Source organism: Oncorhynchus mykiss, chromosome 16 (assembly GCF_057628025.1).
Source record: "Oncorhynchus mykiss isolate SJ-2025 chromosome 16, ASM5762802v1, whole genome shotgun sequence".
Taxonomy (NCBI): Eukaryota; Metazoa; Chordata; class Actinopteri; order Salmoniformes; family Salmonidae; genus Oncorhynchus; species Oncorhynchus mykiss.
The window spans coordinates 54,690,521-54,712,132 of NC_143037.1; the positions used below are offsets into that span (position 1 = coordinate 54,690,521).

Below are 21,612 nucleotides of genomic sequence, written 5' to 3' on the forward strand. Positions count from 1 at the left end.
TCTGAATTTAGTTGAACGTTTTCCCCCGTTTACGAATCTGGGTGGGATAGTGAGAGATCGCACTGAACCACCACCAGAGAATCAATAACTTCCTGGCCTGCCTTAGTATTTCTAATACATCCGTTGGTGCGAGTGTACAAAATAAGCGATATTTTAAATCCCACATTTTTCAAGATATTTTTCTTATTTTATATAAATGTTCTTATTGAGGAAAGGCTTCTTCTTGCACATGTCATCTATAACACCCGGAACGCAGATCACATTGAAGTCTGTTTCTAACGGCGCCTATTTACGTCTGCACTCACTCAAGAGGGTTGGACGAAATGTCGTCCGTCAGGGTTAACTGTGATCAGCCAGTGAAATATTCTCGAAATTGACACGTAGCAAGTTTACCAATGGAGTAGGGTCAGCCCTGTGGTTAGGTAGCGGTCACATAAATATGTTGTTACATGGCGTGAAATAGTTTATCAGATAACGGATACATAAAACAGGTAAAGTCTGGTTTCGGACATTTAATTTGGCCCTGGTTTTTGGCTTGCTAATAGCACACTGGATAGTTAGCTTTAATCCTTTAATCTATGTAGTTGACTATCCAGCAGTGCAATGCTTTAAATGCCAATTTTGCGAGGTTGTAGGGAGCAAGCAAAGTGGCCATCCAACAGGTGTGTTGTACAATTCACAACATGGTGCATTGAAATTCAGGTGATCCTACTAGCATATATCTAGCTACTCGGGAACTACTGGAAGTAAACAGACTCGTTTGCTACCTACGTTTTAGCATGTAGTAGCACGCTTTAATCCTGCTCAACAACAGCAAAACATTCTGGTCTCACGCTCTTGCAACCCTTCAAATATGACGGACAATACAAAAACTACTCCATACTGGTTTTCAATAACTTAAAGAGCCTGTATTCTGATGCTCTTGTTCATTAAATGAGATGTTCATTGTACATAAATTACATTCTATGTGTGACCTCTGTAATTCTGTTACAGGTTTACCTTCTGTTTCTTTGTTTTGTGGACCCTGGCAGAGGTATGGCTGTGGGGCAGAAACCAAGCAGTGCAGAGACAATTGTTTTGGCTGGATTGAATGGACATAGTGAGACAAGGCACACCGGTTTGAATGACACTCTGCAGAATCACTCTGCCGACCAGCGAAGCTCGGGGAGGGCCAGAGTCAGACGCGACATGAGGTACAAGTGTGCTGCTTATGTGCTGGCCCTGCGGCCGTGGAGTTTCAGCGCCTCCCTCACACCGGTGGCTCTGGGCAGTGCCCTGGCCTACAAGCTGGAGGGCTCTGTGGACTTGGTCATCCTCATGGTGTGTGCCGTGGCAGTGCTGGTGGTGCACGGGGCAGGGAATCTGGTTAACACTTACTATGACTTCTCCAAAGGGATTGACCACAAGAAGAGCGACGATAGGACTCTGGTGGATGAGATCCTGGCGCCGCAGGACGTGGTCATGTTCGGAGCGCTGCTCTACTCTCTGGGCTGCTTGTGTGCCACCCTGCTCTACTTTCTCTCCACGTTGAGGATGGAGCATCTGGCCCTTATTTATTTTGGAGGGCTCTCCAGCTCTTTTCTGTACACGGGAGGTGAGCTTGGCATTAACCTGTTTCAAAATGTACTGACATTATTTCCCTCGCTTTATTTACAAGTACACACACTAATATCCAGATTCTTACGATACCTTCCTTGTCCTGTTTCCAGGCATTGGTCTTAAGTATGTGGCACTGGGGGACGTGGTGATCCTGATCACGTTTGGCCCCCTGGCGGTCATGTTTGCCCACGCCGTGCAGGTGGGTTACCTGTCTGTCCTGCCTCTGGTCTACGCCGTCCCCCTGGCCCTCAACACAGAGGCTATCCTCCACAGCAACAATACCAGAGACATGGACTCTGACAAACAGGCGGGCATCGTCACTCTGGCCATTCTCATCGGGCCCACGTTGTCCTACATCCTCTTCAACATCCTGCTGTTTGTCCCTTATGTGCTCTTCTGCATCCTGGCCACCCACTACACCATCAGCATGGCCCTGCCCCTGCTCACGTTGCCCATGGCCTTCCCCCTAGAGAGGCAGTTCCGCAGCCAGTGCTATTCCAAGATCCCCCAAAAGACAGCCAAGCTCAACCTCCTGATGGGACTTTTCTATGTCTTTGGGATCATTCTGGCACCTCAAGGAAGCTTACCGCTACTGTGATTGAATTGTAGCTTCTTTTATAGCTTTTTGTTGTTGTTGAAATGCAGACTAGTTTATGTACATCTCTGTATTTGTAATTATTTACTTGAGTTCAAAGGCTTTAATGTATTGTCTAATTTATACGTCCAGAGAAACAGTTTAGTTACTCTTCTTTAATACTGACAGATATAACCAGATGCATAACTGGTCCAGTATTTTGCATAGTTCTGTGTATCGACTGAAGTCTGAGGTGCTCAGACTCATTTGGTATAAGACTACAGTACAGAGGACATTTCGAGTCCTGATGCCTCAAAATGAGGACAGACATTGAAGAAATGGTTGCCATGGGTTGCAGCGGGCCCTCAGACTTTCTACCGGTGATGCAATTCTTCAAAATGTCAATAAACAAAATCTAAACCATTTAATCTCTGTCAATTGAAATTAAATGTCTGTTTTTTTTTGGTTATGTTAGGACAATAGCCTGATTTATTAGTCAGGGTTTGAGGTTAAAATTCTGAATTGCAATGTTTTTATTTGGGGGGGTATGAGATGGTAGCCTTGTAATTATCAGGTTTTGCAGTCATGGTTTGGAATTTCCATTTTATTTTGTTAGACAGAGGAGTGCAACCATTAATCGATCTAGTCTATAAACAAATATGAGTTAATGTACATGGAAATGCCCCCAAATGGTCCAAATCTCAGCCTAATTTGCATCGGACCAGTTAGTGATCTTTTAGGATTTTACTATTAAATGTATGTTTTGGGAAGTTATGGATTCATTAAGAAATGACATCTATTGTCTTTGTCTTGTTCCTCACATAATGACATTTAAAAAAAAAAATAGACTGCAAAAAATGTAATGTTTTTATTTATTTACTTCAGGTTCTTGCTGTCAGAATTTGATATTGAAATCCTTTTTGACTATTTCAGAGAAGACTATAGTTCTACATTTTTTTAAAGGGTTTTGAAATATGCATTGTAAATGGGGCCAGTGCCCATACTCTGCCACAGCTTTCTGTTGAGCTCCAAACTTCAGTTTTGAATAAGACCTCAATTCACCAATTGGAGGCAGTGCTTATCATTAGATATGCAAGCCCACAGTATTAATCCTCTGGAAGCCAGGAGGTTTTGCTCCCCCTCGGGCTTATGTGTTGGAGGAGATCTTCATGGGCTATACTCAGCCTTGTCTTAGGGTAGTAAGTTGGTGGTCTGTTGATATCCCTCTAGTGGTGTGGGGACTGTGCTTTGGCAAAGTGGGTGGGGGTATTGTCGGATGGGGCCACAGTTGCCCCCGACCCACCCCTGTCTAAGCCTCCAGTATTTATACTGCAATAGTCTATGTGCCAGGGGGCTAGGGTCAGTCTGTTATATCTGGTGTAATTCTCCTGTCTTATCTGGTATCCTGTGTGAATTTTAAGTATGCTACCTCTAATTCTCCCTCTCGTCCCGGAGGACCTGAGCCTTAGGATCATGCCTCAGGACTACCTGGCCCGATGACTCCTGGCAGTCCCCAGTCCACCTGGTTGTGCTGCTGCTCCAGTTTCAACTGTTTTGCCTGCGGCTATGGAACCCTGACCTGTTCACCGGACGTGCTACCTTGTCCCGGACCTGCTGTTTTCAACTCTCTGCTGCACCTGCTGTCTCAACATCTGAATGCTCGGCTATGAAAAGCCAAGTGACATTTCCTCCTGAGGTACTGACCTGTTGCACTCTCTAAAACCTCTGTAGTTATTATTTGACCCTGCTGGTCATCTATGAATGTTTGAACATCTTGAAGAACAATCTGGCCTTAATGGCCATGTACTCTTATCATCTCCACTTGGCACAGCCAGAAGAAGACTGGCCAGCCATCAGAGCCTGGTTCCTCTCTAGGGTTCTTCCTAGGTTCCTGCCTTTCTAGGGAGTTTTTCCTAGCCGCTGTGCTTCTACATCTGCATTGCTTGCTGTTAGGGGTTTTAGGCAGGGTTTCTATATAACACTTTGTGACATCTGCTGATGTAAAAAGGGTTTTATAAATACATTTGATTGATTGACTTGTATCCATTTGTAAATAACTTGTGTTTTATATGGAACAGGACTGGGACATGACCATTGGACTTGTCAGCCGAACTACTCAGTCTGATGGTAAGAATATGCATCATGTTAACTTACTAAATGTAGAAATGCCTTTATAGACGGTGTTGTAAAAAGCCGTACCGGTATAACTTAAAAGAGCAATCTGTAGTTGCTACATAAATGTTTTCAAACTAATAATATTGTACCCATTGATTCTTGAAGAATATAACTTAGAAATGACTCATGAGCTTAGTTCAATTGTTGTACCCCATCAGAAGCCAACATAAACCAATGTTTGTAAATAAAGTCAATGTAAACCAACACCATACACTGAGTGTACAAAACATGAACACCAGCTCTTTCCATGACAGACTGGCGAGGTGAAAGTTATGATGACACTTGTTAAATTCACTTTAATCAGTGTAGATGAAGGGGATTGGACAGGTTAAAGAAGGATTTTAAAGCCTTGAGACAATTGAGACATTAATTGTGTGTGTGTCATTCATAGGGTGAATGGGAAATAAATAATAGTTAAGTGCCTTTGAACGGGGTATGGTAGTAGGTGCCAGGCGCACAGGTTTGTGTCAAGAACTGCAACGTTGCTGTTTTTTTCACGCTCAACTGTTTCCCGTGCTTCTTGATATTAGGAAGGTGTTCTTAATGTTTTGTCCACTGTGTATAGCCTCACTACATGGGTAAAACTAATGTTGAAAACGTGGATGGTCAGCCTTGCATCCATAGCTCTGTCTATTAATTTGAGAGTGGTTACATTTCTCCAACCCCATCCCTCAACCTTTGACCTAAACTGGGGTGGGGATGAGCTTTGTTATTGTTTCAACTGCAGATTGCCTCTTTAAAAGGCTATTTATCGCCACACCCTACCATTTAGTATAGAACTACCATTTAGTATAGAACCCCCTCTACTTATCGCCTATCTGAATAAAAGGTACAAAGGGAGAAAAAAAGTTATTTGGTCAACCAAACCACAGACAACCTTTTGCAGTTCTAACGCTTCAGCCTCACCCCACCAGGTGCATAATATCCATCCACCATTTCAATGTTTTACAACTGAAGTTGTATTTAATAATGAATAACAACTTTACAAATACATAAATATGCCACTCAGCAGATGCTTGTATCCAAAGCAAAGTTTGAGTGCATACCAGTATGTGATCCCTGCAGGAATTGAACCCTCCACCTTGTCATTGCTAGCGACTAACTCTTATAAACTGAGCCACACTGGACCAAATGCTCTTTCCTCCATCTTTCCTTTCTTCCTTGAGACAATTATTGTTCTGGTTAGGCTGGGGCCTGTTCAGGAATATCTAGTCCATCTCAATAAAATAATTATACTCTCCTTGAAAAAAAATACCTAAACTCCATGATAAGACAATCATCATGTCTCCTCTATTTCATTACATTTCTATCTGCACTGCTCAAAATGCTTCCACAACCTGAGTTAAGCCCCTGCTCTCATGTGGCTCTGTCATCATCCACTCATGAGCAGTTTGTCATATGCAAGTCCATTTGTGTGTTTGTACCATATGTGTTCCTGATGAAGAGGGCATGAGGTTGTTATGTTCGGCTAAGGACAGGGATGGTTTATGATACAGGCCTTGCTAAGAACAGGCTGTCTAGCCTCATCAGTGTGCTCTGCAGCAGAGCGAGATAATTGACCCATTAAAAGCACAGACACTGAATTGGGAATAGTGAGGCGCTCACACAATGTTTTGTCTGCATTTCTACCGTTGCTTATTACACCATTATCCAACTCTACCGTTGGATAATGGTGTCCCGTCATTTCATTACACCGCTCTCTGTAATTATCAATAAGCAGAGGTCTAAAGTAACAAATTACAACTGCTCTTGTTACTGTTATTGAGTAGCTTTTCTTGTACTTTTTAAAGTAATTCTACTTCTTCATTAAAATGTCATTTAAGGAGCAGTACTTCTACTTAAGTATGATATTTCAGTACTCTTTCCACCCTTGTTGACAAGTGACACCATTGACTCAAGACATCAAAATTTGTCTTAAATATCAAATAACAATTATCATTTTGAAACACTGCCTCTCAAATAATTTTCATACATATAGGTAGGGACCAGGAAATATTGGCTTAATGTGGACACATTGCCATGTGTTGACATGGATAAGGTTAAGCTTAAACAGCTGCGTTTACACTAACGTGGTCTCAGGGCATTTCGTCTTATTTTGTACGGAAATCTGTGACACTCCATTTAGTATGAAATATGAGGTTACATTATGAATGGAATAGCGGTCGTACAATATCATACATCTTACCTGGACGTAAAATAGCATACAAATTGGATGAGGTAACTTTGCGGCTATAGAACCCTGACCTGTTCACCGAACGTGCTACCTGTCCCAGACATGCTGTTTTCAACTCTCTAGAGACAGCAGAAGCGGTAGAGATACTCTCAATGATTACCTATGAAAAGCCAACTGACATTTTCTCCTGAGGTGCTGACTTGTTGCACCCTCGACAACCACTGTGATTATTATTATTTGACCATGCTGGTCATTTATGAACATTTGAACATGTTGGCCATGTTCTGTTATAATCTCCACCTGGCACAGCCAGAAGAGGACTGGCCACCCCTCATAGCCTGGTTCCTCTCTAGGTTTCTTCCTAGGTTTTGGCCTTTCTAGGGAGTTTTTCCTAGCCAACGTGCTTCTACACCTGCATTGCCTGCTGTTTGGGGTTTTAGGCTGGGTTTCTGTACAGCACTTTGATATATCAGCTGATGTAAGAAGGGCTATATAAATAAATTTGATTTCAATAAATTTGACTTACCATACATCTTGGAAGACGAGACCAGGTTCCTTGTTGTGCTTTAACAACAAAGAATTACGGGGATAATTTACATTGGTGGTTAGGGGAACTAACAACAAAAGTTAGGAATATTTGAAAAGGTTAGAACTAAAATCACAAAAGTTAGGTGAATTTACGTAGCCAATTAGGTGAATTGACCTAAGCTTAGAATAAGGGCAAAGGTTAGCTAAAGTTGTCCCCGACTCTCCTCGAACATGCAACCTTTAGATTGCTAGAAGATCGCCGATTACGCCCAAAAGTTACAATTTAACCTGGACCTCAGTCTCAAAATACACATTAGCCAATTAAAATGGTTGATTTACTCGCATGTGATAGAACACTACATTGTAGCTGGTCCCATCAGATAACCTGGCACATGTTAGCCCTATGCTAACTTCACCAGGTGGCAGTGTAGACAATTAGGCCTAAGAACTGGCACACAGCAGCATTTAGCTGAACACACTACTACTGTGTTCAAGAGAAATGCTTTAAATGTTGTCATTCAACGAGCATGAAACTTCAGTCACAAACCGTGGTTTAATTGAGCCAGAGTTACCCGGAGCGGGGCTCCTGCACCTTGGGCCCAAGGGAGAGCCAGGTGGATCCGAGCTCCAGCACATAACAATTCAAAATATTAAAGTATGATAAACCATCATGTCAATCAATCAGTTTATCCAACTCAAAATAATACCTTTACCCAACTCTAACTACCCCAATTTACACTTATTGTGAGTAAACTAAATTTGAGTTAGAAAACATGAATATACTATTTGAGTTGGATAAACATATTTCAAGTTAGATGGGTGACATGCTAATTACATGTTGGGAGGAGACAGTGACTGATTAAGCACAGAACACAATCCTTATAAAACAGTTCCATATTTATTGCAAAATATTTTTGTACAGAATACAACTGAAAAAAACATTAACATAAGAATGGACAGTAAGGCCAACAGAACTCCAAGTGCTGTACTGTACACACACCAATAGTAACATTTGTTGCTTAAATATTATGTATGTACTTCTCATAGCAAACCTCTAGTGGTATATTTCAAAACCTCCTGGCTCTTCTAAAGTATTATTACCTTTACCTGTGCACAGAGACTACTCACATGACCCCAGATGACAATATTTGATTATCTAATTCATTCAATCAGAAATGCTCGCTATACTCATCATGACTAAAAAAAAAAATGTTTGGGCTCCACATTTTTTTGGATTGATATACTTTGGATCAGAATTCTTTAATATCAGTTGTTAATCAGAAGCGCCGTCTCAAATGACATCCTATTCCCTATGTAGTGCACCACCTTTTACCAGAGCCACACACATCCTTTTGAAGATTTGGCACTGGTGCAACGTTAGTAGTACTTCTGAGTAAACCTTACTTTCCTCTCTCCCACACAGCTTTACAAGGCAGAGGTTACAGGTTACAGGTTTTTCTGACATTCAAATGTACATCTTTAATTGGCTCTCCAAAAGTTGGGATCTAATGTTACAAAACCCCTGTCACTGGAAGTTTACAATAGAAAAATTAAATAGAAGATTAAAATAGATCCATTTTTTTTAATGCATAAGCCCTTCGGAAAACAAACCAAACATTACAAAGGATGATTAACGATAAAGTACAATCCAAAATGCTTTGCCAAACACAGATTGGGGAGGGTTTCTTCCAGGTAGGATGACTATGATGTGAGACAGACATCTGTTTGAGAGAAAAAAGATACATGACAAGAAAAGAGTCCAAAGGCTGCCAAAATTCCACATTGTGACAAAATAAAGAAAAAGCAAATACATGCTCATTTATTTTCTGGCTCAGCTTTGGTAGAAGTTCACACACCTCGCTTGATCAATAATCGTTCCTGTTCTGTATTGGAGGATTGATTCATCATCGTGTAAAGTATCAGTGTTCTTCCTCTATTTAGAGGACACAAAGGCCTCCAGAAGTCAAAAGTAATTCTGTCCAAAAAGAGTCCAAAGTTGACCTAAACATAATGACAAACCTCTCTGCACCACCAAATGGGCTGAGCCCTGTCTGAGGCTGAGTGTGATGATGCTAGCAAGCAGGTCTGTGGGCTGTGTAGTACAACACTACACACTGAGGAGTATAACAGACGCTCAGGTTCAGATGAACAACAGACACAGGCTTCGATTATGCTTTCGATACATATCTATAAAGAACAAAGCCGATGGGTATCTGGGTGATGGTATAATGAAAATTAGTTGCACTTTGTCATCTGACAAAGTCTTTCCTTTGAAGCAGCACACAAACCCCTCTCTACGATGGTGTAATTTAAACAATTTCATACCTAAAGCAGGAAAGGTATGTTGGACCGAAGTGAACTTATCCACAGGTCTATTCTGCTATAAAAGCTCTAGCTGTTGTGTTATCAGATCTCAACTACAAGTCCCTTAATGAACACACACCAAATTGTCAGATGGCTCCAACGTAAAAAGGGTTGACAAAAAAAAAACATTCCGTAACCTTTGATACTAGAAGTGTTTCAATGAATCAGGACCCTGAGTAGAGAAGGACATAGGCTTGGGTGAAATTTCAGCAGAAATCATTTTTTTACTGAGCAAACACCAAAAATAATATGACTTTAGCTAAATAGAAACACCTTTGACATAAATAACTCAGTACTAATTACTGGTACTCTTAAAACCACACATCTAACCAAACCCACAACACAGTCTTCAGCTTAGAATATGCATATACTCATGCATATATAAAGTGTGTATTTTCCCCTTGTGTACGTACGGCAAGCGTGAGGGGCTATACAGAGGAGCCTTTAGTTATACCATCACCCTCAGGAGACTAACACTGATAACAAAGAGCTTCATACGAAGGAGAGCAAACATAATACACCGGATTCAAGACAGGGAGACATCAGCCAGTTCTCTGCAGCCTTGTAAACAGGGTAGGCAAGACAGGCAAACAGGGGGAACAGGGTGGGATGCAATCTAACAGGGAGTAACAGACATCCTCTTAGAGCAGCACAGGTGATGAACTATTCAGAGAGACTTCCTCCCTGGTTCGTAGGGATGTCCTCCTTGTGGACCAATGGGAATGGAGCTTGCAGCACTACTGCCTCCTCCTGACGCAACCCGCTGCGGCTGCTACACACTGGGAGCCACGGACAAAGCATTGCAGAGCATTTCAGGGGCCATGACTGGATTTGAAGAAATGAAGAAACAGGCAACAACAAAACAAAAAAATCAGTATGACCACATCCAGCTCATTGACACTGCTGGGAACCCTGGGTGCAACGTCACGCAATGGAACACAACAAAGCACAGCAGCTGAGCCAGGATGGACGATCGAGTGGCTAATCCCAAAGGACTGAGGAGCAGACTGACTGGGCCACAGGGGGAGGGGAAGAGAGGAAGAAAGGAGGAGGGCCTGGTTCAGACAAAGAGCTGGATGCGCTCCCGGATGGTCTGCCTGCAGATGGGGCAGGTCTTGAGGGCGGCGCTGCAGTCGATGCAGGAGGCGTGGCCGCACTGGAAAACCAGCTTGATATGGTTGTCGATGCAGATGGGGCAGGTGATGCGCTCCTCCATCTGGCGGTAGCGTGACTGCAGCTGCTCCAGCAGGTTGTGCTGCTCGGAGTTCTCCGAGCCCGGGCTGCAGTCCACCTCTGTCTGGTCTAGAGGGAGAGGATGCACATCATTCACTTCAACATCACACAGTATTGTGATCTGTACTAGTATTAGTATGACCCGGACATCTTCTATTTACCAATTTCTAGCAATGCTCCTCACCGACACGCATCAATAAAAATCTGAAAACAAGACAGGTCTTCTACTCATCTGTGGTATCATTACCTTGTCTAATTTTCTTTGTGATCGTGACCTGGCATTTGATGCATTTCTTCATTCGATGAGCACACTCTGTGGAGAGATTAGGGAGAAGCACAAGGAGTTACCTCAGATCCCAAACATCAAGACCTCAATCCTAAAATAAGGTACCGAGTACAATTGTGGGAACATCAAAGGCCAGTTTCCCCGGACACAGACCTAAACCACTTTCAATGGATGCATTTCAGTCCAGGACTATCCTTAATGCTCCAGATGCCACCCCACACCAGGGCTTGACATCCATTTTTTTTCCCACTTACCCTTCTGACAAGTAGGACTGATATTTTTACTTGTCCGAAAGCTGAAGTCACTTGTCCCAACAAATAAAAAAGGACCCTAACACCATCGGCCAAAAGGGTGACTGAAAATGAGTGAAGTACATAGAGGAGGAATCTGAAATAATTTCTAAGCTTGCCCATAGACCACATGTCAAAGTTGTTCCATGGAGGTCCGAGTGTCTGCAGGTTTTTGCTTCTCCCTTGTAATTAATTGATTGAATAAAAGTCACTGATTAGTAAGGAACTCCCCTCACCTGGTTGTCTAGGTCTTAATTGAAAGATAAAACTAGCAGACACATGACATGGCCTTCCATGGAATGAGTTTGACACCACTGCAATAGATGATATTATTGCCCCCTAGCTACCATCCAAAATAATCTACAAAAAAATAGATAAAAAGAAAGAAGACCGCTACACATTTGGCTGGCATGCTACGGGAGGGACAAGCACAATCATGACATTGACCAAATATACAGTGGGGCAAAAAAAGTATTTAGTCAGCCACCGATTGTGCAAGTTCTCCCACTTAAAAAGATGAGAGAGGCCTGTAATTTTAAAATACTTATTTTCCAACATAATTTGCAAATAAATTCATAAAAAATCCTACAATGTGATTTTCTGGATTTTTTTCTTCTAATTTTGTCTGTCATAGTTGAAGTGTACCTATTATGAAAATTACAGGCCTCTCATCTTTTTAAGTGGGAGAACTTGCACAATTGGTGGCTGACTAAATATTTTTTTGCCCCACTGTATTTAGTGGAGCCAAATCTTTTCGAATAGCCTATTCCACTCTGGTGTAGCTGTGGCACGAAGGAGACGTGTAGTAGCCTAGGCCTATCTGGCTATCCGTGTGTGCCGAAGCGTGCAGATGGAGTGAGTGACCCGGTCAACGAGCCTCGCTGGCTGTGCGTCTTGTGATGGGTTGTAAATCATCATGGGCTGCAGAGCAACTCTGCTGTCCTCAGAACTGGATTTCATTATTACCTTAGGCCTCACCTTAAAGGATCTCATTATTACCTTAGGCCTCACCTTAAAGGATCTCATTATTACCTTAAAGGATTTCATTATTACCTTAGGCCTCACCTTAAAGGATCTCATTATTACCTTAGGCCTCACCTTAAAGGATCTCATTATTACCTTAGGCCTCACCTTAAAGGATCTCAATATTACCTTAGGCCTCACCTTAAAGGATCTCATTATTACCTTAGGCCTCACGTTAAAGGATCTCATTATTACCTTAAAGGATCTCATTATTACCTTAGGCCTCACCTTAAAGGATCTCATTATTACCTTAGGCCTCACCTTAAAGGATCTCATTATTACCTTAGGCCTCACCTTAAAGGATCTCATTATTACCTTAAAGGATCTCATTATTACCTTAGGCCTCACCTTAAACAATGTAAAACTTTCTGAAATGACTAATTCATTCTTTGATCATGAAATTGCAGGGCAGGACAGATCTAGCATGCATTAAACTGAAAGAGTGACTTAATAGGCCAAGTAATATTCATGTCAAATGGAGAGAAAATAGAACATTTGGGATCCTACAACAATAAGACACTGGAGTGTTGGATATAGGCAATTTACTGAGAATGTCAACCATGTACGCCCTGCTGTGCACTGCAGCATCGCCGCTGCCTTATCCAATTCTGATTGGACTAATTGTTTGATATTGTAATTTTTTTACTTGTCCATTTAGACAACTGAAATCAATATTCTGGTTGTCTGACAATTTTTTTTATTTGTATTGCCCCGGACAAGCCTTAATGTCGAGCTCTGTACACTATCCATCTACCTTCGCAGGCAACAATGTGCTGGCAGGGGCAGAAGAGGACGAGCAGGGCCAGCTCGGAGCAGATGAGGCACTCGCTGGGCCCTGGCAGGGCGGGCATGGCCAGGTTGGTCATGGTGTTGGGCGTTGTGTGGACCCGCCGTAGGCTGGTGCTGCTCAGTGACGTGCCACACGTGATAGCCTGCAGCCGCTGCAACCTAAAAGGAACGGATGGATGGAAGACTGATTTGGTACACATACTGTATGATTAGAGGACAAATCCTATCTTCTTTCTTTTGGTTACGGTAGTTATTTGTTCTGGTCTTTTCTTTATCACTTATTTTAAAGCCCATTTATGTCTGATTGGGGCATTAATCTCCAGGCTGAGCCATCGGAGTGAGGAGTGTGAGAGGTGTTGTTATAATAGTCACTGGCTGCTGTATGTACCGGTACTTCTCGGAGAAGCTCTTGATGAGCTGCAGCACGGCTGTATCCGCCACCAAGTCCAGGGGGCTCTTGCCCTTGTGGTTCGCATAGTTGATGTCGGCGCCCTCCTGTGCCAGGAAACAGGCGATGGCCGCGCCCACGCTCAGCTCCGTGTTACCCATCAACCCCGAGCTGCTCAGCTACACAGGAGACATGAAGAGGAGGGGAAGAAGAAAGATAATTGAGTTCTGATGAACCTTTAATCTGGTAAATTAAAGGAATCACATAAGTGAGCTTGAAAGCCGCACACATAAGATATAGCAGAGAGAGAGACAGACAGTACAGTGTACAACAACCACAACAAGAGTGTAATTATTGGGGACATAAGATTACACTAAAGCTAGTAACTGATCATTAGTATAAATTCATCAATAATCTTCTATTAATTATAGTAATCAGTGGCATGTCAGAGATGCAAGCTGCACACCTGTTTACTAAATTCAAAGGGCATGTCTGGTCCTCATACACAGACTAGAGTACCGCAAGGGTGTGTTGTCACTAAACCCAATGCACCCCAGCTGGACAAATCCAGAACCCCCCCCCTCCTCCTTTGCTGACAATGTGAATACAGGGTACTAAGACTGGCCACCTTGAGATGGCCAGTTTGTGTTTGTTTACCCCATCCATCCACCAAGCCCCAAAAAAGGCTTGGCGGTTGGCCAGCATTGTTTGAGCGCTGCAGTGTTTGGGGTCGTTTTGAGAGGATGCCCTTCGCCAGTGGCAGCTAGAACACAATGCTGATGATTTGCATTTACATAAAGCTCTTCTCAAAATAACAGTGCTTTATGTTGTAATTGTGCAGTTATTGGGGGGTAACTAATTCCTTCCACCAACAATCTGTTGCACCTACCTACCTGGGGGTGTAGTCATACAAGGCTCTGTTGTTACCTTGTCCATATTGTGAAAGATAATTAATTCCCAATAACCTACCTAGCTAATAGAAGGAACACATTTTTTTGAATAGAGGTGAGGAGTGATTGTGCCTATATGAACCTGGGTGAGAATCTCTCTCACACCGTCCTTCTCCTGGCCTGGGCTCCATCTTTACATGCTTCAGCCAACTCCATTGGCTACCATTGTGAACAAAAATCAGAGGAGTTTGGCTAAAGCACATCTGGGACCAGGCTGCCCGGTTAAGGATGTGATCAGGACAACATAGAAAAACTAGCCTGTTGGAACTAGTCTGATCGCTGTGTTCACCATTCTAGGAAAAGCATGATTTTGGCTAGGTGATAGGTCAGTTTCAAATGTATATGAATGGAGGACAATGTTAGAAATGCAGGAATTCCTGACTAATCAAGAAGGATCACACCCCTCCTCACAGTCCTACCTGACAGTAGAGCGAGGACGATGAGGAGCCCGGGCCCCCCTCTCCTCTCTCCTGTGTGGTGGTTGTGATGCTGGAGGTGGCCGGGGTGAGCTTGGCATTGGCCAGCTGCGGGCGGCTGAGGGCCACATGCATGGCCGTGTCCCCGTCCTCGTCCTCCACGTTGACATCGGCGCCCTCGGCCACCAGCAGCTGCACCAAGTCCCCGTGGCCCTGCGTCACCGCCAGCTGCAACGGCGTCTGGTTGCGGTTGTTGCGGATGTTGATGTCGCAGCGGCCCTGAGAGAGGGTGGGTGAGAGGCCAGGCAAATGAGAGAGGGTGAGTGAGAGGCCAGGGAAAGTTAGTTGGTGTGGTCGTTTTGAAGCGTAAAGGTACACGTTGATTTAATATAACTTTGTGATCATCTTTAGGTATTGCTGTCATGTAAACAATTTTGGAAGGCTAAGGTACAAATGTTAGATTGTATGTGTTTGCTTTTTATGTCACTGTCCTGTGACTGCCTGGTATCTAAGTATTTTCCTGTGCTGTTTTGTTCCTATTATGCTGTACTGTACTAAGATTGTGCACGGAGGGGTCAATTGGCTGGAAGAATACAATATTAAGGACAAACGGCTGATTTCGCTTTTCTGGGGCAGAAAAAGGTTCAAATGCTTGTGTTTCTTGTCAGAAACATTTAGGTCTTTAGGCCTAAGACATGGTAAAAACAACTAGACCTAGTGGTTCCTCATAGCACTTTTTATTTAATTTTAAAATGTAGCCTATATTCAAATCCAGATGCATCTTATTTGAAAGACATAGCCTATAGGATAGGCTAAAATATATTATTTTGTTTAGGCTAGTTTATTTATTTTGTTACTTGTAGTTCTTATTTTAAGATTTGTACAGTTAGATAGGAAAAAGGCATATCCTATTTGGCCTATTTGTTTTTTTGGGGATAAGCCAATGTTCATTCGTTACAAAGAAAGTTCCAAATAATAATTTTGTTTTATCTGATTGTCTATCTAGGATTTTTACAGTTCGATAGGCAAAAGGCATAGCCTAAGGATAATGGGCCTATTCGTTTTTAGCCCAATGTTCATTTAAGTGTTATAAAGAATATTATAAGCTAAATATTAATTTGTTTTATCTGATTGTTGTTGACTTTTATATAAAAATACAGACTCATCATTCATTTATCTGCTGCGGGAGCACTTAAACAAATATTTATAATATTGTCGAAGTTTAACTTGAAGTAACGTTTATGCGGCTTTAATTGACAGTAGGCCTAGCCTATGTGTAGGCCTATATTATTGGCTGTTTGGTTTGCAAGGAGGGATTTTTTCCAACAGCACAATTGTTCTAGTACTTGTAATGTTTAGTGTGGCATTTCTGTCCCAGTTTCAAAGGATGCTGTCAATGCAGAAATAAGGAAAGTTTCTTGGAAAGTTCATTTTAAGCCAACAAGTCGTTGAAAGTGTTGAATGGAAACAACTCTTCTAGCTGCTCCACAACTGAAAATGTCATATCTGTTAACAGCCACCAGGAGGAGGTCTCCTTCCTAACTCTGGGGAGCAGAGAGCGAAGGGGAGACAGAAAGATACAGAGATATACAGGCTGGGTGAAACCCCTTTTTAGCCCCGTTCCTTACTTCTTTTACAAGGATCTCGGCCACGTCTCGGTGGTTGTTGAGGGAGGCCAGGTGCAGAGCTGAGAATCCGTCCTCCTTCTTGACGTCCACCAGCTGACGCGCCCGAGCCAAGATCTTCTCCGTGGCCCTGTGGAAACAAATGGCCTTGAGTTCAGATGGGATATATAGTGCACTACTCATATAATGTACATGTTTCGTGCCTTGGGGACAGAAGAGTGCTTTATGGATTATAATCACACACACACACACACGGAAACCCTGGAATCAGAGACTGTGTTGTGACGTAGGTCAATGTGTCACATCGGTAGCTTAAGGGGCATTTGGATGATGGCACAGACAGCTGCTTCAGGAGTTAGAACTAAGCCGTCATAAGAAGGAAAGGAAACGACACAGCCAGCGAGCCCCAACATTGGTCAGGGATTTCCATTAGGCAGTGCTAAGCGTTTTACTAAGGAGCAGCAGCTCTGAACAGCATTGACCTCCAGCTCTCGGCTGAACTTGCATTAAAGGATTGCCGTTGCTCATTCCTAACACCCTCCTCCTCCCCCGTCATACATCTCACTCTACCATCAGTCACTTCCTCCACCATTCCCACACTAAGATAAATCTTCCCCAAGCACTCATCATAATTCACTCTAATTCACACCACATATTCATGCCACAAAATGTTTTCTATAACTACTTCCACAGACTTTCGCCAATCTCCATAGTGTGCAAAGTGAGAGGTGGTGGTGGAAAGACTGAGCTGGGGCTTTGAGAAAGAATAGGACGGTGTATTGAATAATCCTGCTTTGTTATTCAAGCACTGGGTTTTGATATTGCAGTCCGTCGAGGGGCTGGCTGGCTGGCTGTAAAGCAGTAAAGCAGGGCTGTCCGTGTCCATCCTCTGCGCCGGCTGCTTTATGGCGTGTGAAATTGAACTCAACAGACCTTAGTTAGTCAGTGCCCCAGTCCCTTAGCCCTGGCCTGTACAGTATTATTCAGTTCTCGGGCCACTGCAGACCGGCAGGCTCTTTCCCATTAGTTAGATGTTTTTAACTTGCATCTCATTTTTAATAATCTAAAGTCAACATGAAGCGTTTGCATCTCCAAGTTACTGTTAAATAATTTGAAATGTCATGAGGCATCTATAAATTATATTCTTCAAGAAAAATGTAAATGACCACTACTAAACAGCAAATTAGACATTTGAGTGTCGACTCGACTGGGTAACCGTTTAGTGTAAGTAATTACAGTAGTGTACAGTAAAAGCACGGTCAGAGGATGCATAGTCAAATTATTTCTGCTGCGGAGTGCAATAAGGGGGTTTAATGCAGCATTATTTATGATAGCAACAAAGTGCTGCTAATTGCAGCCCTCATTAACACATGCTCATCTGTTTCAGACGCATTACTGTACACGACCAGCAGAGCTGGCTGGGGCGAAACAAAAGGGCTGGGAATTGCCAGGGACCTCACGAAAATATATTATCATGATGCTTAGGTGCCGATACGATATGTATTGCGATTCTCAAGATACTTAGGTGCCGACACGATATGTAATGTGATTCTCATGACTCTACATGTATTGTGATTTGATACTGAGATTTCATTGCGATTTGATGTTCCATACATATTTCTCACTATGTCTGCTGCATAGAGATAAGAGAGCATGATAAAAGTTTGATCAGTCATGGAAATAAAAGTGCTGAAAACATGATGGCTCACTATTTAAAAAAAAAGATGGAGAACAAGATATATACGATGAAAAATACCAGAGTTTTGGCTCAGGTACAACATTTTTTTATGTTTACAAATCAATATAATATCGTCAAATAATGTTGCGATATGTAACTGTATAGATCCCCCCCATCCCTAGGAAACAACCAGCAGATGGTCATGGTCAGCCAGCCTTGCTAGAAGCAGCTCAACACATACTGTACTACTGGTGGGGGGGACATCCAGGTCATTTGTACCTGCAGTGCGGATCACATAGGGAGGAGGGGGAGGCAAAATGGAGGGTGGATAGGGAGGTTATCACGGCTGCCTCCCTCACTCCTCCATCAAAACCGCATCTCTCAGATCCCCCCTACCCCTCCCCACTTCACAAGCTCATAATCCCGCCCCCTCCCCTTGCAGCCCTTGGAAAGTGTTTCTGATTGGATTTTTGACCAATTACTCCGTCGCATCTTACCTCGCCTCCCCCTCGGTTTAGATTTCTGAATCATTTCCATAATAACCCCTGCACATTCATGAATATTCCCATATCTACGAGGCATTACTGTCTTAACATGAGCTCAAACAGCACGAGTTGAGGGCATTCCAACGCTATGATAATGACTTCACTAGAGAGCAAATGTATTTTTGGGTTCTCATCGTTTGGTATTAATCGTGGACTCATTGGGGAAATAAACATCGCTTCTAAGTGACATTGATTTGAGGAGGTGGAAAGAAATGTGTTCATTTGCTGAGTAACTATGTGACGCAGTTAGAGGGACAGAGGAAGTCATCTCAGATGTTTAATGTTGCTGTGGTTGGACTGTGTGTGAGGGATAAGGCCTAGCTGGGGTAAGTACAGACAGATGGACTGGCCTTTGGCTGGGAGCCTGGCTGGGGACTCGGGAAGGAGCACTGAGAGCCCAGGTCACCAGATAGAGTGATGAAGAGAGAGATTGAGGAAGATTGGAGAGAGGCAGGGAGGGTGAGAAGAGACAGCGGTGAGCGAGAAAGAGGGAAAGAGAGAGAAAGGGCCTCTATGAGGCTCTCTGTCTCATTGTCTGCCTGTGTCTGGGGAGCTCCAGTACTCCTCTGGCTGCCTGCCTCTGGGGAGCTCCAGTACTCCTCTGGCTGCCTGCCTCTGGGGAGCTCCAGTACTCCTCTGGCTGCCTGCCTCTGGGGAGCTCCAGTACTCCTCTGGCTGCCTGCCTCTGGGGAGCTCCAGTACTCCTCTGGCTGCCTGCCTCTGGGAGCTCCAGTACTCCTCTGGCTGCCTGCCTCTGGGAGCTCCAGTACTCCTCTGGCTGCCTGCCTCTGGGAGCTCCAGTACTCCTCTGGCTGCCTGCCTCTGGGAGCTCCAGTACTCCTCTGGCTGCCTGCCTCTGGGAGCTCCAGTACTCCTCTGGCTGCCTGCCTCTGGGAGCTCCAGTACTCCTCTGGCTGCCTGCCTCTGGGGAGCTCCAGTACTCCTCTGGCTGCCTGCCTCTGGGGAGCTCCAGTACTCCTCTGGCTGCCTGCCTCTGGGAGCTCCAGTACTCCTCTGGCTGCCTGCCTCTGGGGAGCTCCAGTACTCCTCTGCCTTCCGAGGATCCTTTTAGAACTAGGTTCTTTCTCCATTTCCTCAGATAAACTAAATAAATACCTTCAATCAAATAAACAAATGCACATTTGAGAGGAGCAAGAGAAGAATTAGATAATTATGACTAAAACTCAAAACCGCTTTAAGGTTGCTACTTTGGGGTAAAAGAAACCCAAATAACTAAACAATGAAAGAAACTTGGGGCATCTTTCAGCAAAAAACCCTAAAGGCCAAAAGCCGAAACTAGTTGGTTCTACTTTTAGCTATAAATACACTTGTTTTTATTTTATTCTGTTGTTCTCCACTATACCTCAACATGCATGCATACATACCTACAAAAAGTTTGAATACCACTGCTGTAATACATGTACAGTGGGGAGAACAAGTATTTGATACACTGCCGATTCTGCAGGTTTTCCTACTTACAAAGCATGTAGAGGCAAATTAATTACTTAAAAATCATACAATGTGATTTTCTAGATTTTTATTTTAGATTCCGTCTCTCACAGTTGAAGTGTACCTATGATAAATATTACAGACCTCAACATGCTTTGTAAGTAGGAAAACCTGCAAAATCGGCAGCATATCAAATACTTGTTCTCCCCACTGTGTGTACATTTATAGAATAGAGATACAAGCAGTATAGGGCAGATGTGTGTGTGTTTACTGTAGAATTCAGGCACGGGGGTATAGTTATTTAGTAGTTATTTAGTCCCCCCAGAGCTGTGGAGTGAGCTGTGCCAATGTGATGAGAGAATCTGGGCCATAACTACTAGTGGCAATAACATCTGCTAAATATGTGTATGTGACCAATAACATTTGATTTGATTTGGGGAGGAGGGTCCTGGCTTGTGGCACAAATCCCATACTGATAATATACTTTTTCGTGCTTCAGGTTCAATTCATCTATATGTGAATTTGTTGAGCTTCACAATCAACTGTAGAAACATTTGGATGCCTTGAGCATGATTGCTGCCAAACCTTGTCCATAGACTGCTTACAGGGTAAGGAAACTAATTTGTAATTTGGGTGAATTATCCCTTTAACAGTAACACAAGTGTCTTGCTGTATGGTGTTGGGTTAAGCAAAGCCAGTTACTCTAGACCAGTGGTTCCCAACTCCAGTCCTCCAGTACCCCCAACAGCACACATTTTTGTTGTAGCCCCAGACAAACTCACCTGATTGAACTCATTGAGGGCCTGATGAATAGTTGACAACTTGAATCAGGTGTGCTTGTCTGGGGCTACAATAGAAATGTGTACTGTTGGGGGTACTTGAGGACTGGAGTTGGGAACCACTGGTTACGCCATAACTAACAGACTGTTCTGATGCCAATAGAATGTCTAACAGTTGCGTTCTGGTGTACTTCAATCACTTGTTGGGTCTATAAGCATATGTTCTGTCCTGTATTTCAGTCCTATCACCCTGAATAAGGCACCGTGATGCCCATACGTTGGTGGTTTACCCAATAAATTACTGGGAGCTTGTATAGAGTGTGCAACTCTTTATTTTTTTTATAGCCTACAGTTTTCACTGTTTGTCAGTACCTTTACTAACTTTTTGGGGGTGTGCGCCAGCTCAAGCTTTCACTAGACTCTGGGGTTTAAAGGCCTGACGAAGAACGAAACTGAAAGCAATGTTACAACTTTAAACACTGTTGGGCTGGGTATTCTAGTCATTGCCGAAACAAATGTATTTCACCCTGGCTTTGGTAACTAAACTGATTTCAGATCAAAGTCATTGTGGACTCTTTGCAAACACTAGGGTTTTTTGTATCTGAAGTGAGATCTGCGCCTTCTGTCTGTATCTGGTATGTACTTATTCAATGCAACACCACTACCCTGATTGTTTGAGCACAAACTACCAGTTCATCATCACAAACTGTATGGACAAAGAATGTAGCCTAGCCATGAATGTGTGTGG

General features: G+C 43.2%; 2 protein-coding genes across 9 annotated transcripts in view; one reads left to right on the forward strand and one right to left on the reverse strand.

Moving 5' to 3' along the window:
• Positions 1 to 280: 280 nt before the first annotated feature.
• On the forward strand, positions 281 to 2,601 carry LOC110492228 (ubiA prenyltransferase domain-containing protein 1). Of its 3 annotated transcripts, none has more exons than XM_021566362.3 (3): positions 281 to 491; positions 994 to 1,594; positions 1,710 to 2,601. In XM_021566362.3, exons 2-3 carry the CDS (start codon positions 1,036 to 1,038, stop codon positions 2,195 to 2,197), a joined length of 1,047 nt encoding a protein of 348 aa, XP_021422037.2. In that variant the 5' UTR covers positions 281 to 491; positions 994 to 1,035; the 3' UTR covers positions 2,198 to 2,601. The 3 variants fall into 3 exon arrangements, with proteins under 3 accessions (XP_021422037.2, XP_090059440.1, XP_021422038.2); XM_090203314.1 differs by having other exon boundaries at positions 284 to 662; XM_021566363.3 differs by having other exon boundaries at positions 284 to 491; positions 1,032 to 1,594.
• A 5,327-nt stretch (positions 2,602 to 7,928) lies between these two features.
• LOC110492229 (E3 ubiquitin-protein ligase MIB2) overlaps positions 7,929 to 21,612 on the reverse strand; it is a 70,720-nt gene continuing 57,036 nt past the window's right edge. For all 6 annotated transcript variants that reach the window (XM_021566366.3, XM_090203315.1, XM_036947199.2 and 3 more), the window contains 6 exons: positions 16,417 to 16,543; positions 14,792 to 15,067; positions 13,423 to 13,601; positions 13,000 to 13,193; positions 10,894 to 10,959; positions 7,929 to 10,715 (listed from right to left, as the gene is read on the reverse strand). In XM_021566366.3, coding sequence (XP_021422041.2) covers positions 10,474 to 10,715; positions 10,894 to 10,959; positions 13,000 to 13,193; positions 13,423 to 13,601; positions 14,792 to 15,067; positions 16,417 to 16,543 — 1,084 coding nt within the window. In that variant the 3' untranslated portion in view covers positions 7,929 to 10,473. The remainder of the gene's footprint in view (positions 10,716 to 10,893; positions 10,960 to 12,999; positions 13,194 to 13,422; positions 13,602 to 14,791; positions 15,068 to 16,416; positions 16,544 to 21,612) is intronic.

Coding starts and splice junctions, on each gene's coding strand:
- LOC110492228 (XM_021566362.3), top strand. CDS start 1,036: ATGGCTGTGGGGCAGAAACCAAGCAGTGCAGAGACAATTGTTTTGGCT. Junction 1,595..1,709: donor CTCTTTTCTGTACACGGGAG/GTGAGCTTGGCA, acceptor TCCTGTTTCCAG/GCATTGGTCTTAAGTATGTG.